The 26,961-nt window shown below is 43.1% G+C and overlaps 1 protein-coding gene across 2 annotated transcripts in view; it reads left to right on the top strand.

Annotated features, from left to right (window-relative positions):
- LOC137675755 (regulator of G-protein signaling 7-binding protein-like) overlaps nucleotides 1-26,961 on the top strand; it is a 74,087-nt gene that overhangs the window by 29,642 nt on the left and 17,484 nt on the right. For both annotated transcript variants that reach the window (XM_068421971.1, XM_068421970.1), the window contains exon 3: nucleotides 26,648-26,778. In XM_068421971.1, the coding sequence (XP_068278072.1) occupies nucleotides 26,648-26,778 (131 nt within the window). The remainder of the gene's footprint in view (nucleotides 1-26,647; nucleotides 26,779-26,961) is intronic.

Raw genomic sequence — 26,961 nt, 5'->3', positions numbered from 1 at the left:
CTAGTTCTCAGTAGTTCTCAACATTCTGAAACACTTTTCTCTAATTAGAAAAAACGATTTTGATTCTGTGCCCCTCACTGAAATCAGCCAGTGCTGTTGCTAAGTTAATTGTGCAGGATCATGCAATTAAGTGCATGTCCTTCTCACTACCCATGTTCCTTCAAGTCATGCCCCTTCAAGTGCTAGACTTCCTGCAGAGTCATCTAAGAAAAGTCGTTGCATTTATTGTGAACTTTGGTGCGTGGAGATTTGCTCCAGTAAGATGTACCAAAAGATAAAGGATAACTGCTCTCAACAGCATCATCAGTAACTTGTAAGATCAGTCTCCAACCAAGGGAGATCTCAGATCTGTCAGGCTTACACAGGGAAAATTCCAACCAAATCCAAATTTATTATAAGGTGTGTAAAATCTGTTCTAGTTTTTCTAATTGCTTTATAGTTCTGTTTGATAATAATTAAATATTTGAAACCGTTATCTAGGCATTAAGGTCTCATCTGAACAAAGCATTAAATTAGGCATTCCTTAATCAGGAATCCTTCCAGTACTATAAATTAAATTATGTTTAAATTCCTGTTTTAAAATTAAACATATACTGAAGTGCTGGCTATTATTGAATACTATTTCCTCTTTGCTGGATACATTTGCAGATCTACATTTAGATTTTCTACATAGTTTTTAACTATAAGAGAAATAATACACTCAGTTATTTGTACATGAACAATTATTCACTGTAGTTCTTCCTTTTCTCTCTTATGTTCCATTTTTTGCCTTGCTGTTCTTATCTTTCATATGAATACTTTCTGCACAAACATTTCCTGCCAGCAGATTTGGCATAAGAATTCAAATACTGTCATTAAATGATGTGCTCAAAGTAGTTGGAGAAACTGCCTTCCCCTTGCAGAAGAAAGCAAGTTTGCATTTATTGGTAAGCAAAGAAAAGCTGACACTTTGTATCTCTGTCTATCATGGCAAGACAGATCATTGCAAATGTACTGTTGGTAACCTTGTCAGCATGGGAAATGGTTAAGTGACAAAATATTAATAAGTGCCTTGTTTATACAGCAGCCTCCAATTATTTCCACAAGTTCTGGAGCTGTTATCGTGGTGAAGCAGAACTATCCACCCATATGCATTTACACCCCTCTCCAAAAAAAACCCACCAACAAGAAAACAGAGATTATGGTACTTTGGGATAGTATGACAACTGCAACCATAGCCCTGTACATAGGCTGAGCAATGTGAGGCTGTGTGCTGAGGGAGCAGTCCTTTCATGCAGGTTGAAGAACACCAGGCCCCCAAAGTCGTGGGCATTCCAAAGTCCGGGCATTTAATTTAGCTGCAGACCTACCCAAAGGAATGTGTGTACAGCCTTGCTATTCATTTTACATCATTCAAGATGTGGAAATGAGTAGTGTGTCTGTACAGCTGCTAATACAGGATACTGGATGCCCAAGGAAGACTTTGTGGAGTCACCCTTGCTTCCCAAGCAGAAATAGGCATTTCAAAGAGGAAAAAAAAGCAACACCAGTTCACAAAGTTGAAGACTAGAGTTGGAGACTAGAGCAGGATTAAAAAAAAAGTGAAAAAAATGCAAAGTTCTTTCTGCTTCCTGAACACATTTTATCAACAGATGGTTTTAAAAATTTCTTTCTCCATATATGAATTTAAATGTTTCAGGAAGCTAATCTATTTCTTGTTTTCTCTTTTTTTTTTTTGACACATTAAAGTTTTTTCACATTCTCTCAGCTGTGATTTTTAACTTAACTACTCATACAGATTTGTTCTGTGAAATATCTGGTGGAGCTGTGTGAGATACTTCTACTGACATTATACCACAATTTCTTTTTCACTTGGAAGAATTTTATGTGGAGGTATTTGGATATTTGTTTTTAAAAAGATAAAAAAATACTCCAGGGCATAAGAATGACCTGTTCAAAGCACTCCTAGAAGCATTTGATACATCCACAATCCCAAATATTACCTTGTTCTGAGCAACCTAGTAATGATCTGCTTGGTGGACTGTTTTCCTTCCATTTTAGAATTGTAGCAGTCACACTGCTTGACTACAAGAAAAAAAAAGGATTATGAGAATGTATGGATCTTTTCAGCAATTGTTAATGCAATACGGATCTTATCCAAACCCCAGTGAAGCTAACAGAACATTTTCCCTTTAGTTTCAATAGTCCTTAGACCAAAGTGTTTTGTCATCTTTTTTTGTGGAAATGCAAATACATTGTTCCTTACGGCTTCTCATTTTACACTCTCTTCACATCTGCTCTGTTTTCATAGAATCATCATAGAATGGTTTGGGTTGGAAGGGACCTTAAAGATCATCTAGTTCCAACCCCCCTGCCACAGGCAGGGACACCTTTCCACTAGACCATGTTGCTCAAAGCCCCATCCAACCTGGCCTTGAACACTGCCAGGGAGGGGGCAATCTGTTCCAGTGTCTCACCACCCTCACAGGAAACAATTTCTTCCTAATATCTAATCTAAATCTACCCTCTTTCATTTTAAAACCGTTACCCCTCATCCTATCACTACATGCCCTTGTAAAAAGTCCCTCTCCTGCTTTCCTGTAGGCCCCCTTCAGGTACTGGAAGGCTGCTAGAAGGTCTCCCCGGAGCCTTCTCTTCTCCAGGCTGAACAGCCCCAACTCTCTCAGCCTCTCTTCATAGCAGAGGTGTTCCAGCCCTCTGATCATCTTTGTGGCCCTCCTCTGGACTCGTTCCAACAGCTCCATGTCTTTCTTATGTTGGGGGCCCCAGATCTGGACGCAGTACTCCAGGTGGGGTCTCACGAGAGCGGAGTAGAGGGGCAGAATCACCTCCCTCGACCTGCTGGCCACGCTTCTTTTGATGCAGCCTAGGATACGATTTGCCTTCTGGGCTGCAAGCGCTAAAGATCTGCCAAAGATCTGCCAAAGATCTACCAAAGATCTGTCAACTCGACCGGGGAGCAATGGTATCCACCTGGCAGAGAGCCATGGCCTCTCTAAGCTCTGCACCTGCCACAACAGATGAAACTTCCCAGACAGAGCTCTGGGGGGGAACACGTGACGGAGGTCTGGGAGGAGGTGAGCAGGTTGAGGAGTATCAGGGAGTGAGAGAGAGAGAGACTATGGAAATTGCACCCTACCTTCCCTGGGACAGGCCTGACAGGCAGATGGGGCACATGACAGGGGGGATTCACGGTCCTCTCTCCGCATGGCTGAACAGAGGGACTTAAGGGACAAGGGGCAATGGCAGCAAGTTCCTGACCGCTGCAGCAGGCACAGCAGGCGTGTCACTTCCCACCTTCCCAGGTGCCCCTGAATAATAGGTGTGAGGCTCTGCAAGGGGACCAGGACAGTGACGAGGAGGATGGTTTGACTTGCTCGGAGGTGCTGCCAAGGTTAAGTCGACCTAAGCCCTGCATCAAAACAGCATCCATAAAGAAAAAAAGACGGGTCATTGTCTTGGGAGACTCTGTCCTGAAGGGAACAGAAGGCCCGATATGCAGACCGGACCCGCTTCACAGGGAAGTCTGCTGCCTCCCTGGGGCCCAGGTTAAAGATGTGAAAAGGAAGCTTCCCATCCTGGTAAGGCCCTCAGATTATTATCCGTAACTGATTTTTCAGGTTGGCAGCGAGGAAGTAGCTATGAGAAGTCAGAGGGCAATTAAGGGAGACTTCAGGGCCTTGGGTCGACTGGTTAAGGGACCAAAAGTACAAGCAGTGTTCTCCTCTATCTCTCCAGTTGCAGGGAATGATGAAGGAAGAAACAGGAAGAGCCATGAGATCAATACCTGGGTCCGAGACTGGTGTCACCAGCACGATTTTGGGTTCTTTGATCATGGGTCCATCTACAGGACACCAGGCCTGCTGGCTGCAGATGGGGTACACCTGTCTCAAAGAGGGAAAAGGATCTACGTGGAAGAGTTAGCAGGGCTCATTGAAAAAGCTTTAAACTAGTATGGAAGGGGGAAGGGGATAAAACCAGGCTTGCTAGAGACAATGCACGCAGCATGGGCAACAAACAGGAGGAGCTGGAAGCCACTGTGCAGCAGGAAAACTATGACATAGTTGCTGTCATGGAAACATGGTGGGATGACTCGCACAACTGGAGTGCTGCAATGGATGGCTATAAACTCTTCAGAAGGGATAGGCAAGGTAGGAGAGGCAGTGGGATGGCCCTGTATGTTAGGGAGTGCTTTGACTGTCTTGAGCTTGAGGATTGTGACAATAGGGTCGAGTGTTTATGGGTAAGGATCAGGGGGAAGGCCAACAAGGCAGATATCATGGTGGGAGTCTGCTATAGACCACCCAACCAGGATGAAGAGGTAGATGAAATAATCTATAAGCAGCTGGGAGAAGTCTTGCGATCAGTAGCCCTTGTTCTCGTGGGGGACTTCAACTTACCGGATGTCTGCTGGAAATACAATACAGCAGAGAGGAAACAGTCTTGGAGGTTCCTGGAGTGTGTGGGAGATAACTTCCTGACACAGCTGGTGAGTGAGCCAACTAGGGAAGGTGCCCTGCTGGACCTCTTGTTTGCAAACAGGAAAGGACTTGTCAGTGATGTGGTGGTTGGAGACCGTCTTGGGCATAGCAATCTTGAAATGATAGAGTTCTCGATTCTTGGAGAAGTAAGGAAGGGGGTCAGCAGAACTGCTACTTTGGACTTCCAGAGGGCAGACTTTGGCCTGTTTAGGAGCTTGGTTGACAGAGTCCCTTGGGAGGCAGTCCTGAAGGGCAAAGGAGTCCAGGAAGGCTGGACACTCTTCAAGAAGGAAATCTTAAAGGTGCAGGAGCAGGCCGTCCCCATGTGCCGGAAGACGAGCCGGCGGGGAAGAAGACCGGCCTGGCTGAACAGAGAGCTTTGGCTGGAACTCAGGAAAAAAAGGGAGAGCTTATGAGCTTTGGAAGAAGGGGCAGGCCACTCAGGAGGACTACAAGGATGCTGTGAGGCTATGCAGGGAAAAATTAGAAGGGCCAAAGCCCAGATAGAACTTAATCTGGCCACTGCCATAAAAGGCAATAAAAATGTTTCTACATATACATTAGCCACAAGAGGAGGACTAAGGAGAATCTCCATCCTTTACTGGATGCGGGAGGAAACATAGTGACAAAGGACGAGGAAAAGGCTGAGGTGATTAATGCCTTTTTTGCTGCAGTCTTTAGTAGTAAGATGAGTTGTTCTCCAGTTACCCAGCCCTGTGTGCTGGAGGACAGGGACGGGGAGCAGAGTCAAGCCCCCTGTGTGAGCCGACACAGGCAGGACGCAGGAACAGCCACAAGACCATGGATAAAATGCAAAGAGCAAATTTATTCCCATTACCTCGCAAACCGGGGGATCTCTGAAGCAGCACCCGAGGCAAAGGCACACAAGCGGGGACGCAGACACCGCGGAGCTCGGTTCCTGCTAGACAGAGAGTGAGAGATTTTGGGCCTGCTGCCTTCGCCTGTATATAAAGGATTTCTAGCAGGCGGTAGTTTTCCACAGTGCTTTGATCTTCTTGCAGCAGGGCCGGAATCTCCGGCCTCAGCAATTAGGTGCCCCTGAGTCTTATCACAGGCCTCTGTTATCTAACTGCAGATGTTCTACTTGTCAGGCACACAAGACTAAACAACCATTAGTAGTATGATATATGTGTTTTTCGATACCCCAGGTGCAAGTCACTTGAGCGTGTTTACAATCCTCCTCGCCAATCTTCCGTTATATTCCCACATTCCACTCCCTCGCTCAAGAGACCGCTTCTCCAGGGGAGTATAAAGCCGGATGTGTACATTCGGGCTTGCAGGGTATAGAACAGAGTAATATACAGAGGCATACAATAAATACATATAGGAAAAGAAATAAACATATATATCTATAGAATAATACCATAAATCAAGTGTCCCAGTTATCCTGTCAGGGAATGAAACCACTCAGCCAGCCAGGCACCATCAGTAGATTGTTCCATTGGATGCTATACGTCCCGGAGATATTGAATGTTGTCCTCTGTGCTGGCTGGTTCGTCAGTGACATTGAGGTTGCATGTATGGTGTTAGAGGAGGAAACAGTCCACAATCAATGTTGCAATGTTCAGTGGCATACAGTCGTTACTTACTTGGAAAAAATAGCAAATGAAAGACAGGAAATATCACAATCACTCAGCATAATATAATTGTATAATACAGCTACTGGCATGCTAATTAGACACACTGTTAAAGGATCTGCAGCTGTTGATCTTTACTTAATATAAAAAGCAAATGAGTTGTTCTAATGCTTCAATTGTGTTATGTTGATTAGCATATTTGGTGGGCTTAGCAAAAAGCAGTCCTGACACTGTATCCACAGCAGTAAAGACATATTGCCACCCCCTTGACAGGGGCAGGGGACCTATGTAATCGACCTGCCAGGTATTCAAGGCCCATTGACCCCGTTTTATCCTTCCCCATGGCCTATGTAATGCCCTTAAATGTAACTGCGTACAAGTAGTACAATTATGTGCACATGCTTTGTAAATATGTAATGGCAAAGGGGTTTGATTGTGAGCAATGTCCCATGCACGTGCAGTGTGTGCCGATCGATGTCCACAAGCTATATGTGCATTTACAGCTTGAGCATGTACTTCGGCAGAGGTCATCTCATCCACTTCCCTATTATTTTGTGACTCAAGTGAGTCATCCTTCTGATGAGCTGAGACATGCCTTACTTTTAAAGGATTCGTTTGTACATATTGCCAAATTTGTTGCCATATACCTGCCCCCCATATAGGGTATCTTTGTACATGCCAATCTTCCTGGGCCCAGCGGGGTAACCACATTGTGAGACTTTTGTATACAACCCAACTGTCAATGTACAGGTAATGTGCCTTCCCTTCCAGGATAGCAAGAGATGCTGCAATCAGTTCAGCCCACTGACTAGATGCCTGTACGCCTGTTTGCCATAATATAATTCCTGGTAGCAGAGCATATGCAACTGCTCTCCCTTGTCTTTGTCCAGTTGCTGTGTATGTTGCACTGCCATCGGTAAACCAGGCATCTTTTCTATGCTCTTCTATTAACTCGTCATAAGGGGGAGCCTCCTCCACAGGAGATGTGGGAATATCTCCAAGGGGGAGAGTTTCCCCTAGTGTGGGCATATGATTAAATGATACTGTTCCCAGAAGGGTGGCATGTGGAGTGGTTACATGTGGTTTTCCTGGTAGAAATCGTTGCTGTAAATAATGCTTCCATTTCCAATGTGTGGCTGCCTGCGCTACACCTGCACGGGCCCTAACAGAATCATCAGTGACCCAGCCATGGATAGGTATGGGCGTGTGTACAGTTACACTATCTTGTCCCGTGATTCTTTCAGATTCTTGTAGTGCCCAAACTACAGCCAAGATTTGTTTTTCCATGGGGGTATAGTGTATAGCAGAGCCTTGTAATGCTTTGGACCAAAATCCTACAGGTTCCTTCTGAATTTTTGGCCTAGTCATTTGCCACAATCCCCACGAGACTATATCATCTAGGATTGTTACTTCTAGTTCAAAAGGATATCCTTGCCTAGGGGTATATAATTGTGCATGCTCAATCAAAGCATTTTTACAGGCATCAAAGGCTTCTTGTTGCTGCTTGGTCCACTGCCAAACAACTTTCTTCTTAGTTAATTTTTGCAGAGGACGCATTAACACTGCCAGATGTGGAATAAAAGTTCTCCAGTACCCTAAAAGTCCCAAGAAGGTCTGTAACTGTTTCACTGTGGTTGGTACAGGAAATCGCTCAACTGTTTGCTGCACTTTATCTGGTATTTCTCTAACCTGTCCATACCAAACTATCCCCAAAAATTGTACGGTAGTACTAGGACCCTGTATTTTCTTTGGATTAATTGCCCAGCCTCGGTCCTGTAGGTGTATTTTCAGCGATTCAGCGTCTGCAGCGATTTCTTGCTGTGACTCTGCCATAATCAACAGATCATCAATATAGTGGTAAACAGTAACAGTGCCTGACCATAGGGCAACATCAGCTGCTATCATTTGGTGACAGATGGAGGGATTGTGTTTGTATCCCTGAGGCAGGACCTGGAAAGTATATTGCTTTTGTTGCCAGGTAAAGGCAAACTGGTCTTGGCTTTCTGAGGCAATGGCTATTGAAAAGAAAGCATTAGCAAGATCTATCACCACCTTCCAGGGCTGCAAATTTTTGCTGATTTTTTCTATAAGAGTAACCATGTCTGGTACTGTAACTGCAAGTGGGGGGGTGACCTTATTTAATTCTCTGTAATCTACAGTCATTCTCCAAGTGCCATCTGATTTTCGAACAGGCCAAATAGGATTATTAAAAGCAGTCATAGTTTCCCTAACGATTCCCACTTGTTGAAGTGCCTGAATGGTTTGAGTAATTTCCTCCTCCCCCCCCAGGATACGATACTGTTTCACAGTTATCACCTTGGCAGGCACAGGCAGCACAACAGGATCCCACTTCGGGAATCCGCGCAAGACAGTTATAGATCGAATAGCAAATCCTGCCTGCGAAGTTCCGAAGCAGAAGCGACCATTTAAAGTTTCAACTGTCCGTCCTGCCAGCACATCAATACCCAAGATATATTCATTAATCGGGGCAAGTAACACGTTTGCAGTAAATGGTGTAGCATTCCCTATTGTTAAAATCACCTTAGCTTGGAGGGCGGGGGTTGGATTTCCCCCCAATCCACAGATCTGTGATGTGGCGTCTTTATTATCAATATTACTATGCAATACAGTAACTTCAGCTCCAGTATCCACCAGAGCTAATACATGTAGAACCCCCCCAGACCGCCACTTTATAGTTAAAGGAACATAAGGGCGTCGGTCCCCCTCACGGTGGGAGGCTACGGTGGTGGCAATTTCGGGGGACCTGCCAAACCTTCATGCCTGCTGTTTTGGCATTTGACAGGTAGTGTCATACATTTCTCTGGCAGGCGAGGCGGAGGGTGCGCGTGGAGTTGGTGATGGGGCTAGGGGTGGTCGGCTTTTTCGCGTAAGTGCCAACTTTTGCCATCTGTGAAACATTTCTGATGTTGTGATCCCGTCTATTTCTGATCGTGGAATGCCGGCTTGTATAAGATCATTCCACATTTGTTTTCTTGTCACCCATGATGTAACCCCCTTTGCTTCTGCTGGCTTTCCTTTATTCACCACCCGAATAGATGGCCCTGAAATTACAGCCCCAATTTCCCTTAAGGTATCTGCTAGGGCGCCTATATTACTCGTAGCATTTGTCACTGATGATATAATGAGGGGCTTTAGTGAGGCAGGCGCTCCTCTCAAGAACTGCATTTTGATACTTCTCATTACGGGTGCACTGTCTGGATTAGATCCCGTAACTAACGCATGAGCCATCCCCATCTGCTGCACCAAATTAATACCTTCCTCCAATGTGCACCAGCTTACAAGGGACGACATTAATTCAGCAGGTTCTGCATATGCTGTTAAAACTGCTGCACACAACCACTGATACAGTGTAGGTGCAGTAATGATTTGCCCCTCAGGACCCCTGATACTTTGCAACTGAGCATATCCCCGCTGTATCTGATCATTATGGGCTATAGGGCTCAATAAATCTTTTTCACCTGCTAATAAATGAATAGATGCAGCTCCACTGTCCCAAGCTCGCAAAATCCATGCCAGTATGCTTTCCCCGCTCTTCTGCTGATAGATCTCTAAGAATTCCCTTAATTCTTTTGGAGTGTAAGTACATGTGACCTGCACTCCCCCTTCCGCTCATTCCTGCTGCCCCATCATTTGTATGAGGGGCCGTGCTTCCACCACCTCTTTGCCTTTTAAGTCCGGATCAAATTCAAACTCGATCTCAGAGTCCGAGGATTCACTCTGAATATTTCCATCCCACGCCTCGGGATCCCATGACGGTTTTGTGGTGAGAGCACGAACTTGAGAAATCGAAACTTTACTTTTTCCATATTTATCCCTTCGTTTATTAGCAATACGCGCTACCAACCGCTCTACATTATCTTGCAACTCATAGCACCGCTCTGCTTGAGTAGTAATTACTTCTTGCGCAATCACCTTTGCATCCTGTAAAATCCCGACTTCCTTCTCTAATTCTCTCACTCTACTCCGTAATGCAACATTTTCATGGTGAGAAGCTCTAAGACCAGTAACTAACAACCATCCCAATCTCCCCGCTAATTTGCGAGAACCTGATGCCCTTTTCCATGGCAACCCGCGCACAGCTGTGTCAATTGCCTGGGGTGTCATCACCACCCCGTCATCTATTTCAGGCCATGCTTCTGGCGGAGCCAGCATAGCCAGGAAAGTGGCCACGGGGGCCCATTCCTCAGTACTGGGCCATCCCGGAATGCAGGGAGTCACCGTCACGGCCTCCCCAGTCCCCGACTTCTTTTTCAGCCATGGCATGGCTGTTCCTGGATCCTGCCGACTACGCCAAAATGTGTGAGCCGACACAGGCAGGACGCAGGAACAGCCACAAGACCACGGATAAAATGCAAAGAGCAAATTTATTCCCATTACCTCGCAAACCGGGGGATCTCCGAAGCAGCACCCGAGGCAAAGGCACACAAGCGGGGACGCAGACACCGCGGAGCTCGGTTCCTGCTAGACAGAGAGTGAGAGATTCTGGGCCTGCTGCCTTCGCCTGTATATAAAGGATTTCTAGCCGGCCATAGTTTTCCACAGTGCTTTGATCTTCTTGCAGCAGGGCCGGAATCTCCGGCCTCAGCAATTAGGTGCCCCTGAGTCTTATCACAGGCCTCTGTTATCTAACTGCAGATGTTCTACTTGTCAGGCACACAAGACTAAACAACCGTTAGTAGTATGATATATGTGTTTTTCGATACCCCAGGTGCAAGTCACTTGAGCGTGTTTACAATCCTCCTCGCCAATCTTCCGTTATATTCCCACACCCCCATAATCCAAGGGGAAATGGTTAGCGACCTGCTACGCCACTTAGAGATGCACAAGTCTATGGGGCCAGATGGGATCCTCCCAAGGGTACTGAGGGAGCTGGCAGAAGTGCTCACCAAGCCACTTTCCATCATTTCTCAGCAGTCCTGGCTAACCAGGGAGGTCCCAGGTGACTGGAAACTACCAAATGTGGCACCCATCTACAAGAAGGGCCAGAAGGAGGATCCGAGGAAGTACAGGCCTGTCAGTCTGACCTCGGTGCCAGGGAAGATTATGGAGCAGATCATCTTGAGTGTTATCATGGGGCACATACAGGACAACCAGGCGATCAGGCCCAGTCAGCATGGATTTATGAAAGGCAGGTCCTGCTTGACTAACCTGACCTCCTTCTATGACAAGATGACCCGCTTACTGGATGAGGGAAAGGCTGTGAATGTTGTCTACCTGGACTTTAGTAAAGCCTTTGACACCGTCTCCCACAGCATTCTTCTGGAGAAAATGACTGCTCATGGCTTGGATGGGCGTACACTTTGCTGGGTAAAAAACTGGTTGGATGGCCAGGCCCAAAGAGTTGTGGTGAATGGAGTTAAATCCAGTTGGTGGCCGGTCACAAGTGGTGTTCCCCAGGGCTCAGTATTGGGATCAGTTCTGTTTAATATCTTTATCAATGATCTGGACGAGGGGATCGAGTGCACCCTCAGTAAGTTTGCAGATGACACCAAGTTGGGCGGGAGTGTTGATCTGCTGGAGGGCAGGAAGGCTCTGCAGAGGGATCTCAACAGGCTGGATCGATGGGCTGAGGCCAACTGTATGAGGTTCAAGGCCAAGAGTCGGGTCCTGCACATGGGGCACAACAACCCCATGCACCGCTACAGGCTTGGGGAAGAGTGACTGGAAAGCTGCCTGGTGGAAAAGGACCTGGGGGTGTTGATCGATGGCTGGCTGAATATGAGCCAGCAGTGTGCCCAGGTGGCCAAGAAGGCCAACAGCATCCTAGCCTGCATCAGAAGTAGTGTGGCCAGCCGATCTAGGGAAGTGATCGTCCCTCTGTACTTGGCACTGGTGAGGCTGCACCTCAAATACTGTGTTCAGTTTTGGGCCCCTCACTACAGGAAAGACATTGAGGTGCTGGAGAGAGTCCAAAGAAGGGCAACAAAGCTGGTGAAGGGTCTAGAGCACAAGTGTGATGAGGAGCGGCTGAGGGAACTGGGGTTGTTTAGCCTGGAGAAAAGGAGGCTCAGGGGAGGCCTTATTGCTGTCTACAAGTACCTGAAAGGAAGTTGTAGCGAGGAAGGTGTTCGTCTCTTTTCCCAGGTAACAAGTGATAGGATGAGACGAAACAGCCTCAAGTTGTGCCAGCGGAGGTTTAGATCGGATATTAGGATAAATTTCTTCAAGGAAAGCGTTATCAAGCAGTGGAACAGGCTGCCCAGGGAAGTGGTAGAGTCACCATCCCTGGAGGTATTTAAAAGACAAAGAGATGTGGTTCTTAGGGATATTGTTTAGTGGTGGACTTGGTAGTGTTAGGTTAATGTTTGGACTTGATCTTAAAGGTCCTTTCCAACCAAAATGATTCTATGATTCTATGATTCTATTGCCAGTGCGGGACAGCGTCAAATATTTTGCACAAGTCCAGGTAGATGACATCAGTCGCTCTTCCCCATCCACCAGTGCTGTAACCCTGTCGTAGAAGGCCACCAAATTTGTCAGGCATGATTTGCCCTTAGTGAAGCCATGTTGGCTGTTACCAATGACCTCCTTATTTTCCATGTGCCTTAGCACAGTTTCCAGGAGGATCTGCTTGATGGTCTTGCTGGGCACAGAGGTGAGACTGACTGGCCTGTAGTTCCCTGGGTCTTCCTTTTTTCCCTTTTGTAAAAATGGGAGTTATGTTTCCCCTTTTCCAGTCAGTGGGAACTTCATCAGTGTCATGGTTTCATTGGGATTTGGTTTCAGTTTGTGGCCAGCCATGGTGATCAAGGCCATTAGCAGTTAAATCCAGGGCAGCTGACCCAGGCTGGCCCACAGGTGTATTCTATATCATTAACATCAAGTTCACTATAAAAGGGAGGGCTTGATAGAGAGCAATGGGGTTTTTCCTGTTCTTCTTGCTTCTCCTATATTCTCCCTCTCTTCCCATGATTGTGATTCCTGGAGCAACTTCCTGGTGCTCTGTAGATAAGTATAGTTTTGTTTCTTTTGTGTTGTTATTTATATTGATTTATTTATTTTGTTAAATCTGCTCAACTTCAACCTACAAGTTTTCTTCCTTTACCCAATTCCCTTCCTCCTTTGGGGAAAAGACACTTGGTGAGAGAAAAACTGTTTATTGTTTAGCCCTGGGTGCAGGCTAAATGAGGACAACCAGACTGCCATGAGTTCTCAAAATGATGGATAGCAGCTTAGTAACTTCATTTGCCAGTTCCCTCAGGACTTGTGGATGCACCTCATCAGGTCCCATGGACTTGTGCACCTGCAGGTTCCTTAGATAGTCTTGAATCTGATCTTTTCCTACAGTGGGTGGTTCTTCATCCTTTCAGTCCTTGCCTTTGCCTTCTGTGACTTGGCTGGTGAGGCTAGAGCACTTGGCAGTAAAGACTGAGGCAAAGAAGTCATTGAGTACCTCAGCCTTCTCCATATCCCAGGTAACCAGGTCTCCTGTTTCCTTCTGGAGAGAGCCTGCATTTTCCCTAGTCTTCCTTTTATAACTGACACACCTGTAGAAGCTTTTCTTGTTGTCCTTAACATCCCTGGCCAGATGTAATTCTATCAGGGCTTTTGCTTTCCTAACCGGGTCCCTGGCTGCTCAGACAATTTCTCTGTATTCTTCCCAGGCTACCTGTCCTTGCTTCCACCCTCTGTAGGCTTCCTTCTTGTGCCTGAGTTTACCCAGGAGCTCCTTGTTCATCCATGCCGGCCTCCTGGTGTTTTTGCCTGCCTTCCTCTTTGTCAGGATGCATTGCTCCTGAGCCTGGAGGAGGTGATCCTTGAATGTTAACCAGCTTTCTTGGGCCCCTCTTCCCTCCAGGGCTTTATCCCAAGGTACTCTCCCAAGCAGGTCCCTGAAGAGGCCAAAGTCTGCTCTCCTGAAGTCCAGGGTGGTGAGCTGGCTGCGTGCCCTCCTCGCTGCCCTAAGGATCTTGAACTCCACCATTTCATTGTCACTGCAGCCAAGGCTGCTCTTGAGCTTCACATCCCCCACCAGCCCCTGCTTGTTGGTGAGAACAAGGTCCAGCATGGCACCTCTCCTCATCTTCTCCTTTGTAACTTGGAGAAGGAAGCTATCATCCACACATTCCAGGAACCTCCTAGATTGCTTGTGCCCAGCTGTGTTGTCCCTCCAACAGATATCGGGGTGGTTGAAGTCCCCCATGAGGACCAGGGCTTGTGAATGTGAGGCTCTACCTATCTGTCTATAGAGGGCCTCATCTGCTTGGTCTTCTTGGTCAGGTGGCCTATAGCAGACACCCACTATGATGTCTCCAGTCCCTGCCTGCCCTTTAATCCTGACCCATAAGCTTTCTGTCGGCTCCTCCTCCATCCCCAGGCAGAGCTCCATGCACTCCAGCTGGTCATTGACATAGAGGGCAACACCCCCTCCTCATCTCCCCTGCCTGTCCTTCCTAAAAAGCCTGTATCCTTCCATTCCAACACTCCAGTCATAGGAGACATCCCACCACATCTCCGTGATGCCAAGAAGATCATAGCCCTGCAGCCATGTGCACGTCTCTAGCTCCTCTTGTTTGTTCCCTATGCTCTGTGCGTTTGCATAGAGGCATTTCAGTTGGGCCCCCAATGGAGGTGACTTACTGGCTGAAATTCCTTTGCGCTGCTCTTCCGGTGCTTTTCTCATTTTGAAATATGGAAAACCAGAAATTCACATTACAAACAGATAACAGGTATGCAGATTACATGAGTACTTTATGGAATGCCCTTTTGAAAAATCTTTATATTCAAATTTATATTCAATGTAGATACTAGAGACAGAAAAAATGGGAAAACGCAAGTGTCATAAATCAAAGCAGTCATCTCATTTAGTGTCCTGTGAATGATCAACAGCAGATGCCATTGCTTGCCTGCAGCAGAGTTCCTTCCAAATAACATACGTTAGTAGTTTGTTATGACCTAGATCCTACAGCAGCAAACACCTGAAGCATTTAATTCATTTGCAAGCCTTTCTGGGAAGTCTGACCCTATTTGTCCACACAGATCAGAACAAATTTCATAGATCATCCTGTGTGACATACTTGTTTTGATAGTTTTCAAACATTCCCTTTCCAACTATTAACTGAAAGAACTGTAACAGGAGTGTGGGTATGAATTCTTACCATTGAAATTTTGCAGACTTTTGAAAGATAGAGTTTATAAATAATTTATTAATGAGCAGTAATTAAGGGACATTTTAAAGAACTTAGAAGCTTAATTAAAATCAAAGGGGAAATCCATAGGCAGCATGAGTTTCCACTGTCTACAGTTACGCTATAAGAAGCAATAGGGAGGTATACCAGGTTTGAGCCTGTTGGCTGGCACAGACCTGTCTGTGCTCTCACTACTCATTTATCAAAGAAACTCATTTGAGAACAACTTGCAGATGCTGACAAGGCAGGGTGCTGAATAGGAATTTAGTTGGGAAACTTAAAAATTGTTGCATATACAACTAATCTGACTGCCTCCTTGGTTAGCACAGATCTTTTCTGGAAGGTCTGTGGTTTGGGTTTAGCTGTTATTTAGTACTGTCTATCATATTTGAGGCAGTGAGGCTGTGAGTCAGATTTTTTTTGTCCAGCTGAGGCTAGAGCTAAGTAAGGCTGACTTGAGAGCTCACCTAAAGATTTCTTTCATCTAACTTGACACCACCTCTTCTCAATAGGGGGCCTGATAATGTGCAGAGAGAAAGGCCCTGTTCAGCTCATCTTTGGCTAGTGCAGAGGTCTTACGGATTTCCCTAAAGGCAAGGGACAGCCAGATGAAGAAAAGAACGATGGAAAGGGGGCTTAGAGTTAGTTTCTGCAAAGGTGAGGTGGTCAAGTACTGCATTTATTTTTTTTTAAATCTTATAGTAACTCAAAAGCATAATTAAAGACACATGTGCAATTTCACTTGGAATTCTGAGTGCTTAGAAGTATCCTGTCAGGGATTTTAAGTTTAGCTAGTGTGGAGGGTTAGCCTTGGCCAACAGCCAAACTCCCACCCAACTGCTTGCTCACTTTCCCCTCAGCAGGACATCGAGATGAACAGGAATGAGAAAGCTTGTGGGTCAGGATAAAGACAGGGACATAGCTTACCAACTACTGTCATGGGTAAAACAGGCTTGACTTAGGGAAGATTAACCTAATTTATTGCCAATTAAAATAATTACTAATTCAGGTAGTGGGAAGCAAGACGACAAACACTAAAACAACACCTTTTCTCCCCCTTTCCCACGCTCAACTTCACTCCAAACTCCTCTACCTACCCTCCAGAGCGGTGCAGGGAAGATGGGGAACAGGGGGTTACAATCAGTCCATAACAGCTCCTACCTGCCTCTCCTTCCTCCTCACACTTTTCCTCTGCTCTAGTGTGGGCTCCTCCATGGGCTGCAGTCCTGTCAGGAAAATCTGCTCCAGCATGGGCTCTCCACAGGTGGCAGTTCTTTTGGGAATATCCATATGCTCTGATGTGTTCCTCTCTGTGGGCTGCAGGGAATGTCTGCTCTGCCATGGAGAACCTCCTCCTTTCTCTGACCTTGATGTTCCCTCTCTTGTTTCTCACTCTTTTTGTTCCCCCTTCCTCTCTCCCTATGGCATTTTCTGCTCTTTTTTAAATATGCTTTCAAAGAGGTGCTACACACTTAGCTGATGGGCTCAGCTGTGTTCTGTTGTGTGTCCATTTTGGAGCTGGCTGAAACTGGCTGGAACCAGCTGTGTCCAGCACAGGGCAGCCCCTTGCCTCCTCTCACAGAGGCCACCCTGTAGCTCCCACTGCTACCAAAACCTTGCCACTGAAGGGGAAATTCAAACTGTAACTGCTCAGCAGTGGTAATTTGTGACCAAGGAATGATCTGGCATGGAGGGCAAGAAGGCCCAACTACAGAAGGGGTTAAACTGGCTGGATGCAGGAATGCCAGAGACAGAACAACAGAGCACTCAGGGGCCACCGTTGGGCAGCAGAGCTGGGCTGGGGGATGGACCCAGGACCCAGCTGAGGTGCCCCATGCAACTGCTCAGGGGATTGGTGCTGGTGCCAGTGTACATAAGGAATCTGCTTGTGATGCACCTTTGCAGAGTCCATGTAGAACTGCTTATTGCAGTAGGACTCTGCCCAATGCACTGTTCATTAAATTTTTCTTTTGTATTTAAGCACAAACGTGTGATTAATTTGCCTTGAAGGGGTACCATAAAAATTCCCCAACACCACCTACACCCAAGACACCTAGTCTTACCTAAAGTGGAGTGAGTTTGAATAAAATTTCCTCTATTAGTGCTGTTTTACTCAAGTTCAAGAAGTTTTACCAAGCAGTGGTAATCAGTTTGTCCTCTAGTGGAATAGTTTGGATAATCCTCTGGTAATTTACTTCTTGCTCACACTTGAGTTAATTCAGCCATTAAAATTCACTTCTGATGGAACAAATCTAGCAAATTCCAGTCTGTGATTCTGATCATTTCAAAAAAACTTTTTCTGAATAGCACCTGCAACTACTGGATATGCTGCAAAGTACATGTACAGCTCTTAAAAACAGCGTTTGATACTTGTTCTCCTGATAACATAAAGTCAGGGGTGTGGAAGAATCACAGTATTAATTAATTAATCCATTTTAAAGGCAAGGTTACTGCATCTGTAGTAATTATCTCATATAGTGAGTTTCCAAAAGAATTCAGGCAGAAAAAAAGGTCGAAGACTTCAATAAAATGAGTGATGCTATATTTTTTTCCTTTAGAGTTATTTCTGAAAGAGAGGAGCCAGCCAGAAAAAAGGAAGCAGCAGCATATTCAAAATTATTGTAATTTGCAGACCATACACAGCCCTTGGTTTATCAGATACCTTCTATGGAAGTCCATGAGATTTTCTTGAATGGATAAGAAAAGTATATTTCCTACTGTTATAGTTCTAGCTAAACTGTTCTAGCATGGAAATATCTAAACTGCCATCAACTTGGGAGTTAGAAAAGTTTCTATAATATGAGTCAATGCATTATGTTTTTATTCTACTTGTATTATCATATATCCAGAATTACTCCATCAGCCTTATCAGAGTACTTGGAGATTTTCACTGGTCTAACTAAACAAAATCTGATCACATATTCTGTTATTGAGCGTGCTGTTTTAGCTGTTTTGAAACAACAATCTGATTTAATAAAAACACCATTGCAACCATTTATAGGTCTACTATAAAGAACTAGCCCTGCTTTTCCTCTATTTGGACTGGGATGTTGTGAAGCAGTTGTATCACAGTATTACAGTGCATTAGTAGAGAACAAAAAACCAACATATGATACTGAAACTGTTAGAAGTTTGTGTGAAACATATATTAGGAAAAAAAAAAAGAACCCAGCAGATGGGAGGAACACAAATAAGAATGTTTTCTCAAGATCTGTTTAGAAGAAAATATTGTAGTTGGATCACTTTTCTACTTACGGTCAAAATAAATCAGCAAGTCTTTTGTTACCTTTAAAGATGAATGACTAAGTGATAAAGAAATAAACAATGTGTTTAAGATACAAAAGCAGAGGCAGGTTTTATTAGGCTGTTGCACCTGAGCCATAATCAGAGGGGCCTCTTGCCCTCAGTATCTAAGGGGATTAAACATATCTCCTCTGCAGTATTTCTCACATTTTTCATTGTAGCAGAAGAACCATAATCTTTGAGGTAGGTCTTGTATCGAGATCCTTTTTGTGGTATTTTTGTAGCTGCTATATATTTTTAAACTGCAGTGTTTCTGATACTAAATTAAAAGACAACCTACAAGGTAATATTTGTGGACAGTGATTTTCCGCTGCTTATCAGGCTAATTTCCATTAGTTTTCATGGAAAATACATATATGGGGTGTAAGGCAGAATTTGATGAATTAATTTTCACTTCTGATTTGCCAAAGGTTTACTTTCCTTTAGCTGATACCTAAAATAAACAGTCTTTATTATATGTTTAGATAGTTCTTTTAGCTCATAATATTTTAAGCTGTTGATGCTGTTCATGAAAATGATACTTTTCCTTAGAGTTAAGCATAGAATTTGTCAAAACAATACTTTTACAAAAAGGTATATCAAACCTTTTATATAATTTAGCCATTCTTTTAATTATAGATAATACACCAGCATATATTTTTAAATGTTGTTGATGGTAATAGTAAAATACTGCTCTGTGGTAAATGTGTGACTAAAATTTTTTAAGTTAAAATCAGAATTAGACCAGAAGCTTTGTTCAGTTTTAGCAGTCTTAAGTTTCATTAATTTCAATGAAACTATGAATGCTGGACACTGGTGGGAATTCTGGAAAACCTGAAGGTGTTTTTCAGTTCTAAACAACATTTTGGCAGTACAATAAAATCATTTGTCAAATATTTTTGAAAAAAAATCAAAGTTTTTTTTAATGGAGTTTTCACTCTTTACCTTTTCATGTTAAGGAGAGACATTTTAATCATGTTTATTCTTTTATTTTAAAATGATTGTCCAGTGCTGCATTCACCTTTCTTACTTATACCAGGTGGTATATGGTTGGTATAAGAGCTCCCTCTATAGGTTTTATTCTAAATATCAGCTTAGGAAAATATAAGGAAAGTAAATTCCACCTCTTGTCAGTGCTTCATAAACATATTCAGTTGAACAACAGTACTTGCTTTTTAAAAAACAGGATTATATGGAAAGAAAACCATCAATTTTACCAATGGCTAAAGTATGAAAAAATATAATAATGTTATAGATTTAAGATGAATTTACAAAAATTTATACTTTTAATTTTAATAGCAGCCTGATAAACTGTGTGACTTAAGCTTCACTGCAAATCAAGAGCAGTAGAATTCCATAAATTCTATCTTTGGTCCCTCCCTACATGGGCCATTCATTGCATTGATCTTGTGAAAGGCAGCAGTGCTCCCCTGTCAGAGGAAATATCCCTAAGAAACCACAACCCGTGTATCCAAATCCTCTAAAGGTTATCAGTATCTCTTTTATCTTACCTGAGTGGATAGGGAGAAGCAAGAAAATTTCTGTTCCACAATGGATGCAGGAAGTGAGCATAATTCCTATTCACAGCCTTGTGGCAGCTGTGCTCTGAAGCCAGTGATGAGAAACTGGTCTTTGGCTCATGGGCAGGTGCTTGGTGCTGTGCTAGCTCTTGTATGTCCAGCTGCACTTAAGCTATTAAACAACTTCATTGACAATACAATTTATCACAGTAGTTGTATGAGATTGTGTTATATGAGATTTCTCTTAAATATCTAAGTAGTCTTCATAAAGAAATCAGCTGGACTAACAGAAACAGAGGTAGCTGATTTTAGAGGGTAATAATACAAGTTTACATAAATTTTTCTATGTAAATAAATACCAACTTGGTATATAGCTATTTAATAATAAACATATAATCAGCATTCTGATAGTTATGTCTGTACTAGTCCCGTTTAACATTTCTCATGGCATGACACTGAACATATAGAAACAGAAAATTAGAGAGAAGTGAAACTGATGAGTCTTTAAAGGGAAATTTTAAGCCCACCACACAGAATGTACATCAGGGATTATAAAAGAAATCTTTACATGCATTGGCATCAGAGCATGTGGCTTTCAGAGATGAAAATGAGGCCTATATACATGCATAGGAGAAAATTGCTTGGTTGGAAGCTAATGAAATTCTTGTGGTCATTATTGCAATTAAACACTAATTAAACAGTTTGAGACAATCAGCGAGGGTAGTGGCCTGGAAATAATTCTCATTGGACAACCTTTGGATAATTAAAAATATTTTTCTTGGATGTCACTACTGTTACTCTGGATTTGCAAATGAGAGAATAATTTTGCCCACAGTACAATTACAGATGCTCCATATTCTTGAAAAAAAAACAAGAATGGGTCAGAACATGCATGTATCAGAGATGTCTCTAGTTCTTATTCTTGTGCTATTCAGAAATATGAGTTTACAAGAAAAATATATTAGATTTACAACAGCAAAAAAAGTCAATTAAAATACCTGTTACTGTGCTTTCCAATTACTCTTTCAGCTCATCTGTGAACAGAAAGCCACTGATAAATTCAAATTGGCTTATGAGCCAATCTTGTATATAATTGCTGCTTGCTTAGTCTGCACAATTAAAAATTCTGTCAGTAAGACCAAAAAAGTTTTAAAGAAAGGTTTTCACCATTTTTGCTTCTTAGAAATGAAATAGCTGTATGAGGAACATACTGTTTTCTTACACCTGTGTGCAGACCTTCAATCTTTTTTGCCAGTGACATCTAGAAAGGAAGAAATACATTCAACATTATAAATAAAGTTCCCGTAATGACCATGACTCCTAAAAAACCTAAGGATTTCTAACACTTGAAACAATGCAAAGAAAAATAGGACAACAATAATCCAGTTTTATCTAAATCTGCTACAAGGAAATTATGTTCTCATGATGTTTCCATACTCCTGTTAGTGATAGCCTTGTGCTTAAAGAATCCTAGCTTTCAGAAGAAACAGACAGATTCAGCTTTACTCAGATAAGAGAGTGGAGTAGATCTGTATCTCCCTATCAGAGAGTGCTTTCATCACTGAGCAGAAAAAGGTCATTGTTGCCATCTGTGGCGGCTTTATTTTGTGCAGGTTCCATTTTGCACATGAATGTTAATGGAGCAATGCCCTGCAGGTGGAATAGGGAAATGAATGACTCGTTTATCCATTACTAGTTGTGTAACTGCTTGTCTTAAGGACAGAGGAAACCCTCCTCAGAAAGAAAAGTTTAGGCATCTAGGAAACTCAAGCAGAAACTGAATGTGCTTGTGTGTATATTGGTGGAGCTCAAGGACTTCGGTATTACATGAAATGAGCAATGATTTTGAAGAGCTAAATTTTGGAGCTGAGTGCTGAATATGGAAAGTAAATGGAATTCTAAACTCCTAAATCTTTTTGTAATCCCTTTATTGGTAAGGATAGCTCAAAGGAAATTACTGTATGTGCTCACAGGGAAACAAGAGCTGCAACAGTAAGCGATGCAGATGATGGGAAAGAAAAAAGCTGTATCCCCATCTACTGCAGTAATTCCATGGTGCTGAACTGGGGAATAGTGTTCAGTGCACATGTAAGAATAGGTGACACTAAGGGGTATAAAAAAATCTTATCTGTAAGCTAAAAGGTATCACAGAATCACAGAATGTTAGGGATTGGAAGGGACCTCGAAAGATCATCTAGTCCAATCCCCCTGCCGGAGCAGGATTACCTAGACCATATCACACAGGAACGCGTCCAGGCGGGTTTTGAATGTCTCCAGAGAAGGAGACTCCACAACCTATCTGGGCAGCCTGTGCCAGTGTTCGGTTACCCTCACTGTAAAGAAGTTTTTCCTCATATTTATGCGGAACCTCCTGTGTTCCAGCTTGCACCCATTGCCCCTTGTCCTGTCAAGGGATGTCACTGAGAAGAGCCTGGCTCCATCCTCATGACACTTGCCCTTTACATATTTATAAACATTAATGAGGTCACCCCTCAGTCTCCTCTTCTCTAAGCTAAAGAGACCCAGCTCCCTCAGCCTCTCCTCATAAGGGAGATGTTCCACCCCCTTAATCATCTTTGTGGCCCTGCGCTGGACTCTCTCTAGCAGTTCCCTGTCCTTCTTGAACTGAGGGGCCCAGAACTGGACACAATACTCCAGATGCGGCCTCACCAGGGCAGAGTAGAGGGGGAGGAGAACCTCTCTTGACCTGCTAACCACACCCCTTCTAATACACCCCAGGATGCCATTGGCCTTCTTGGCCACAAGGGCACACTGCTGGCTCATGGTCATCCTGCTGTCCACTAGGACCCCCAGGTCCCTTTCCCCTATGCTGGTCTCCAACAGGTCTGCCCCCAACTTGTACTGGTACATGGGGTTGTTCTTGCCCAGATGCAGGACTCTACACTTGCCCTTGTTATATTTCATTAAATTTCTCCCCACCCAACTCTCCAGCCTGTCTAGGTCTCTCTGAATGGCTGCGCAGCCTTCCGGTGTGTCAGCCACTCCTCCCAGTTTTGTGTCATCAGCGAACTTGCTGACAGTGCACTCTATTCCCTCATCCAAGTCATTAATGAATATATTGAATAGTACTGGTCCCAGTACCGACCCTTGAGGGACTCCGCTAGACACAGGCCTCCAACTGGACTCTGTCCCATTGACCACCACTCTCTGGCTTCTTTCCTTCAGCCGGTTCCCAATCCACCTCACTGCCCGATCATCCAGACCACACTTCCTCAGTTTAGCTGCGAGGATGCTGTGGGAGACAGTGTCAAACGCTTTACTGAAATCGAGATAGACCACATCCACAGCTTTACCATCATCTATCCACCGGGTTATGTCCTCATAAAAGGCTATCAAGTTGGTTAAGCATGACTTCCCCTTGGTGAAGCCATGTTGACTGCCCCTAATGATCCCCCTATCCTTGATGTGCCTAGAGACAGCACCAAGAACAAGTTGTTCCATCACCTTTCCGGGGATGGAAGTGAGACTGACCGGTCTATAGTTACCCGGGTCCTCCTTCTTGCCCTTTTTGAAGACTGGAGTGACATTCGCTTTCCTCCAGTCCTCAGGCACCTCTCCCGTTGCCCACGACTTAGCAAAGATGATGGAGAGTGGCCTAGCAATGACTTCCGCCAGCTCCCTCAGCACCCGTGGGTGCATCCCATCAGGGCCCATGGATTGATGGATGTCCAGATTGCTTAATTGGTCCCTGACCCAGCCCTCATCAACCAAGACAGATTCCTCCTCTATCCTTTTATTATTTCAGAATTTATTCATTTATTATTTATTCAATTTACTATTTATTATTTATTTATTATTTATTATTCAATTTATTATTTATTTATTCAGTTTATTATTTATTCAATTTATTATTTCAGAATTTATTTCAGAATTAGAGTTCTTTATTCTGTTATACTGCTGCTTATGCAGTCACTAAAAATACTTATGTTCAGAGTCTTTGAAAAGAATGTGAGATTTGATCCATTTCCAGCAAATATGTGTTTTCATATGCAGTTAAGGATTTGACTGACTGAATAAAAAATTTCTGTCAGCTAATTTTTCAGAAAAACTATTCAGAGACTTAAGGTTATCAAATGTTTTCAGAGCTGGAATCACTGAGAATAGGAAGAAATATTATAGCAAGTGCCTGAAAAGACATCTTTAGGTATTGGGGAGTGAATGCTTTTTGTTCTGCCACCATAGCTTTATTCCATATTTATGCTAAGATGCAGGAAAGACCATATCATGTATGGTATAATTTTTCAACAAATGCAGACTTCACTTTAAAAGTGAAATTAGATGTGGCATAAGAGAAATTAATATATAATAGTCTAGCCAAAAGAAATAAAGCTCCTAGGATGGGCAGGTTTATTATCATGTGTATGGTATTGCTCCTGAAGTAACACAGACCACAGCAATTGCAATTTGTGCTCCAGTCATTTCCTGCCTTTTTGATGAGTTCTACTTTGTAATGGATTGTCAGGTGGGACCGATCTTCCTTTGTCTCTTATAAGTCCAGCATCTGTCTCTTTTTTCCTTTTTGGCTGCATTTTTTGCTTGTTTAAGCATTCTTGGTTGTATAGCTTACCACTACCGTGATTCTTACCAGTTTTCATTGGCATGTACAAACATCAGTAGTCTTCCGTGATATGCTGTGGAAGTGCTAAGGTGGTTCTTTCCTTTTAGGAAGGTTCTGGTCAATTCTATGAAACCTTCATGGTCCCATTTGATTTTTGATGTCACTTGGAGGGACAGGAACCCTTGAGGACCTTGTAAAATCACAGTTTCTCCCTCATTGGAGACAGATTATGGCACGTCCTTGCATCAAATATTCCTTTGAGATTGCTCCCTTTTCCTGCCCACTGAGCCACGTATACAGAAATAAACCAGGGACTATCTTATACTGGCCCTGTCTGTTTTCTTATCCCAGGATATGACTGAGCATATTCTTCCTTGGTGTCACTGAAATCAGTGGCAGAAGGTACATGCTTTCTAGGCAACGTATGGTCTCCTTTGTTAGAAATAATGGTGAATCTCAAATACAAGAATTAACAGGTTTCAGTATGCAGTATTCATTTGGACTGAACTTCAGTAAAATTGTATTAGGACAAACTGATAGGATTTTCCTTAAAATAGAGTGTTTAAGCTTTGTTCTTGACAAAAGAGCTGAACTTAACATTTTGACTGGACCCTGGATCTAGGTATAAATAATGACCTCTTACCTTAGGTCAGAAAGAACCTATTTTACTAGTTTAAATAGACATTATCTGCTGTAGGTCTTGCAGTGTTTGGCCTAGATTGGTATTAAGAAATTATTTCAGCATAGCAACCCAATGTAGTGTTACTACAAATAATTTATCAGATAAGTTGCTTTGGTGGCTGTGAGGAAATCCACAAGTCTAATTTTATTTCATATACAGGAGGGTCATTTGAAGTAGCAGTTTAACCACAGGAAATTCAATCACTGTAAAGAATGCTAGCAACCTTTTATTGAGAAAGCTTCATTTATATTATTCATAGGCTAGAAATCTGAAAGCATGCTGAATTTTGTTTTTTTGGTTTCTTAGCAGTAGTATTCAGAAATGCCATTAGGTTCAGGTTATTTAGAAAAGCAAGTTTCTCTAGTTGTTATAAAACCCAGTTTTGGGGTTGTCTTACCATTTAACATCATTATGTAGCAAAGCAATAGCAAGAATGTCTGAACATGAAATGGCTGAAATCCTAGCTCTTCAATCTTGCCACTTACTACCTACTGAAAGTACCTTCAGAAGGGGTATTGAAAACTGAATTCTCAGGTAGGACTGGGTAAATCACTTTAGCACTCACAGAAACAGTTAAGTTCATAAAATAGTATATTTATTCCCGTGCAGCATTCTCAGCCTACAAAAGTGGGATTTGATGTCCGATTTTACAGTCAGGAATGAGATTTGGTTCCTGGATCTGGGTACATTATTTTCTTAGTGTCCTAAGCAATTAATTGGAGGTGTCGGATTACTCTTGATTTCAATTTTTATTTTCAAAATTGTTATTACTTTTCTGAAAAAAATTCTTGAGCCTTCCATTCTCCTCACAGTGCAGCATCACATGACTAATAATTTAAACACAGGGGAAAAAAGGAAATTCAGGCAGAAACTATAGAACCAAAAGACTACAACTGACTTGTTTCTGATTAGTGTCTTTAAAGTAGGGTTGATTATGCCTGATCCAGGATTTGTAACCTTCTGCACCTGCACCAGGACCAAGGGTAACTGAAACTAGATGGCAAAAGAACCCTTCAATCTACCAGAAAATATTTTGCCAAAGCTTTTAAAGAGGAGGAGAGAGCTCAGTCACTTATTTACCCTTTTTCCAAAAATATGCATAGGGGAAAATAAGGACCATGCAATCTTACCAAAGACAACCCAAGTTTAGCTGTTTTAAGCCTAGAGCTTTATATAGCTAAAGAATTATTTCTAAATATAGTTTGGTAGAAACAGCTTTTTTATCATCTATGCATAGCTTAATAGTTTATGAAGCAGATTATGATGTGATTGCTTGAAACAGTAGAGAAGTGGATTTGATGACCCTCAGGTCCTCCCAGTCCCATTCCTATCTAAAATTTTTCTCTTTTATTGCAGCCCAGAAGATGGTGAAATTCATCCTGAAATCTGTAGATTATACATCCAGTTGCAGTGTTGCTTAGAAATGTACACAACAGAAATGCTTAAGTCCATATGTCTGCTAGGATTGCTGCAGTTTCATCGGAAAGGTATTGAATTGCACAAATATACAGATGCTGATTTAAAAAAAAAAAAAGAACAGTCTTTTGGGGCATGCGTGGGTATTCATGAAAGACAAAGCACTAAACTGTAAAATGAACTATACCACTGAAGCTTTTCAGCTACTGAAAAAAAGTCGTATTTCTATTTCATTATTATCATTCTTACAGAAG

Source organism: Nyctibius grandis, chromosome W (genome assembly GCF_013368605.1).
Source record: "Nyctibius grandis isolate bNycGra1 chromosome W, bNycGra1.pri, whole genome shotgun sequence".
NCBI classification, from domain to species: domain Eukaryota; kingdom Metazoa; phylum Chordata; class Aves; order Nyctibiiformes; family Nyctibiidae; genus Nyctibius; species Nyctibius grandis.
The sequence above is the reverse complement of the archived record's forward strand: the minus strand, read 5'-3'. Positions and strand labels throughout refer to the sequence as shown.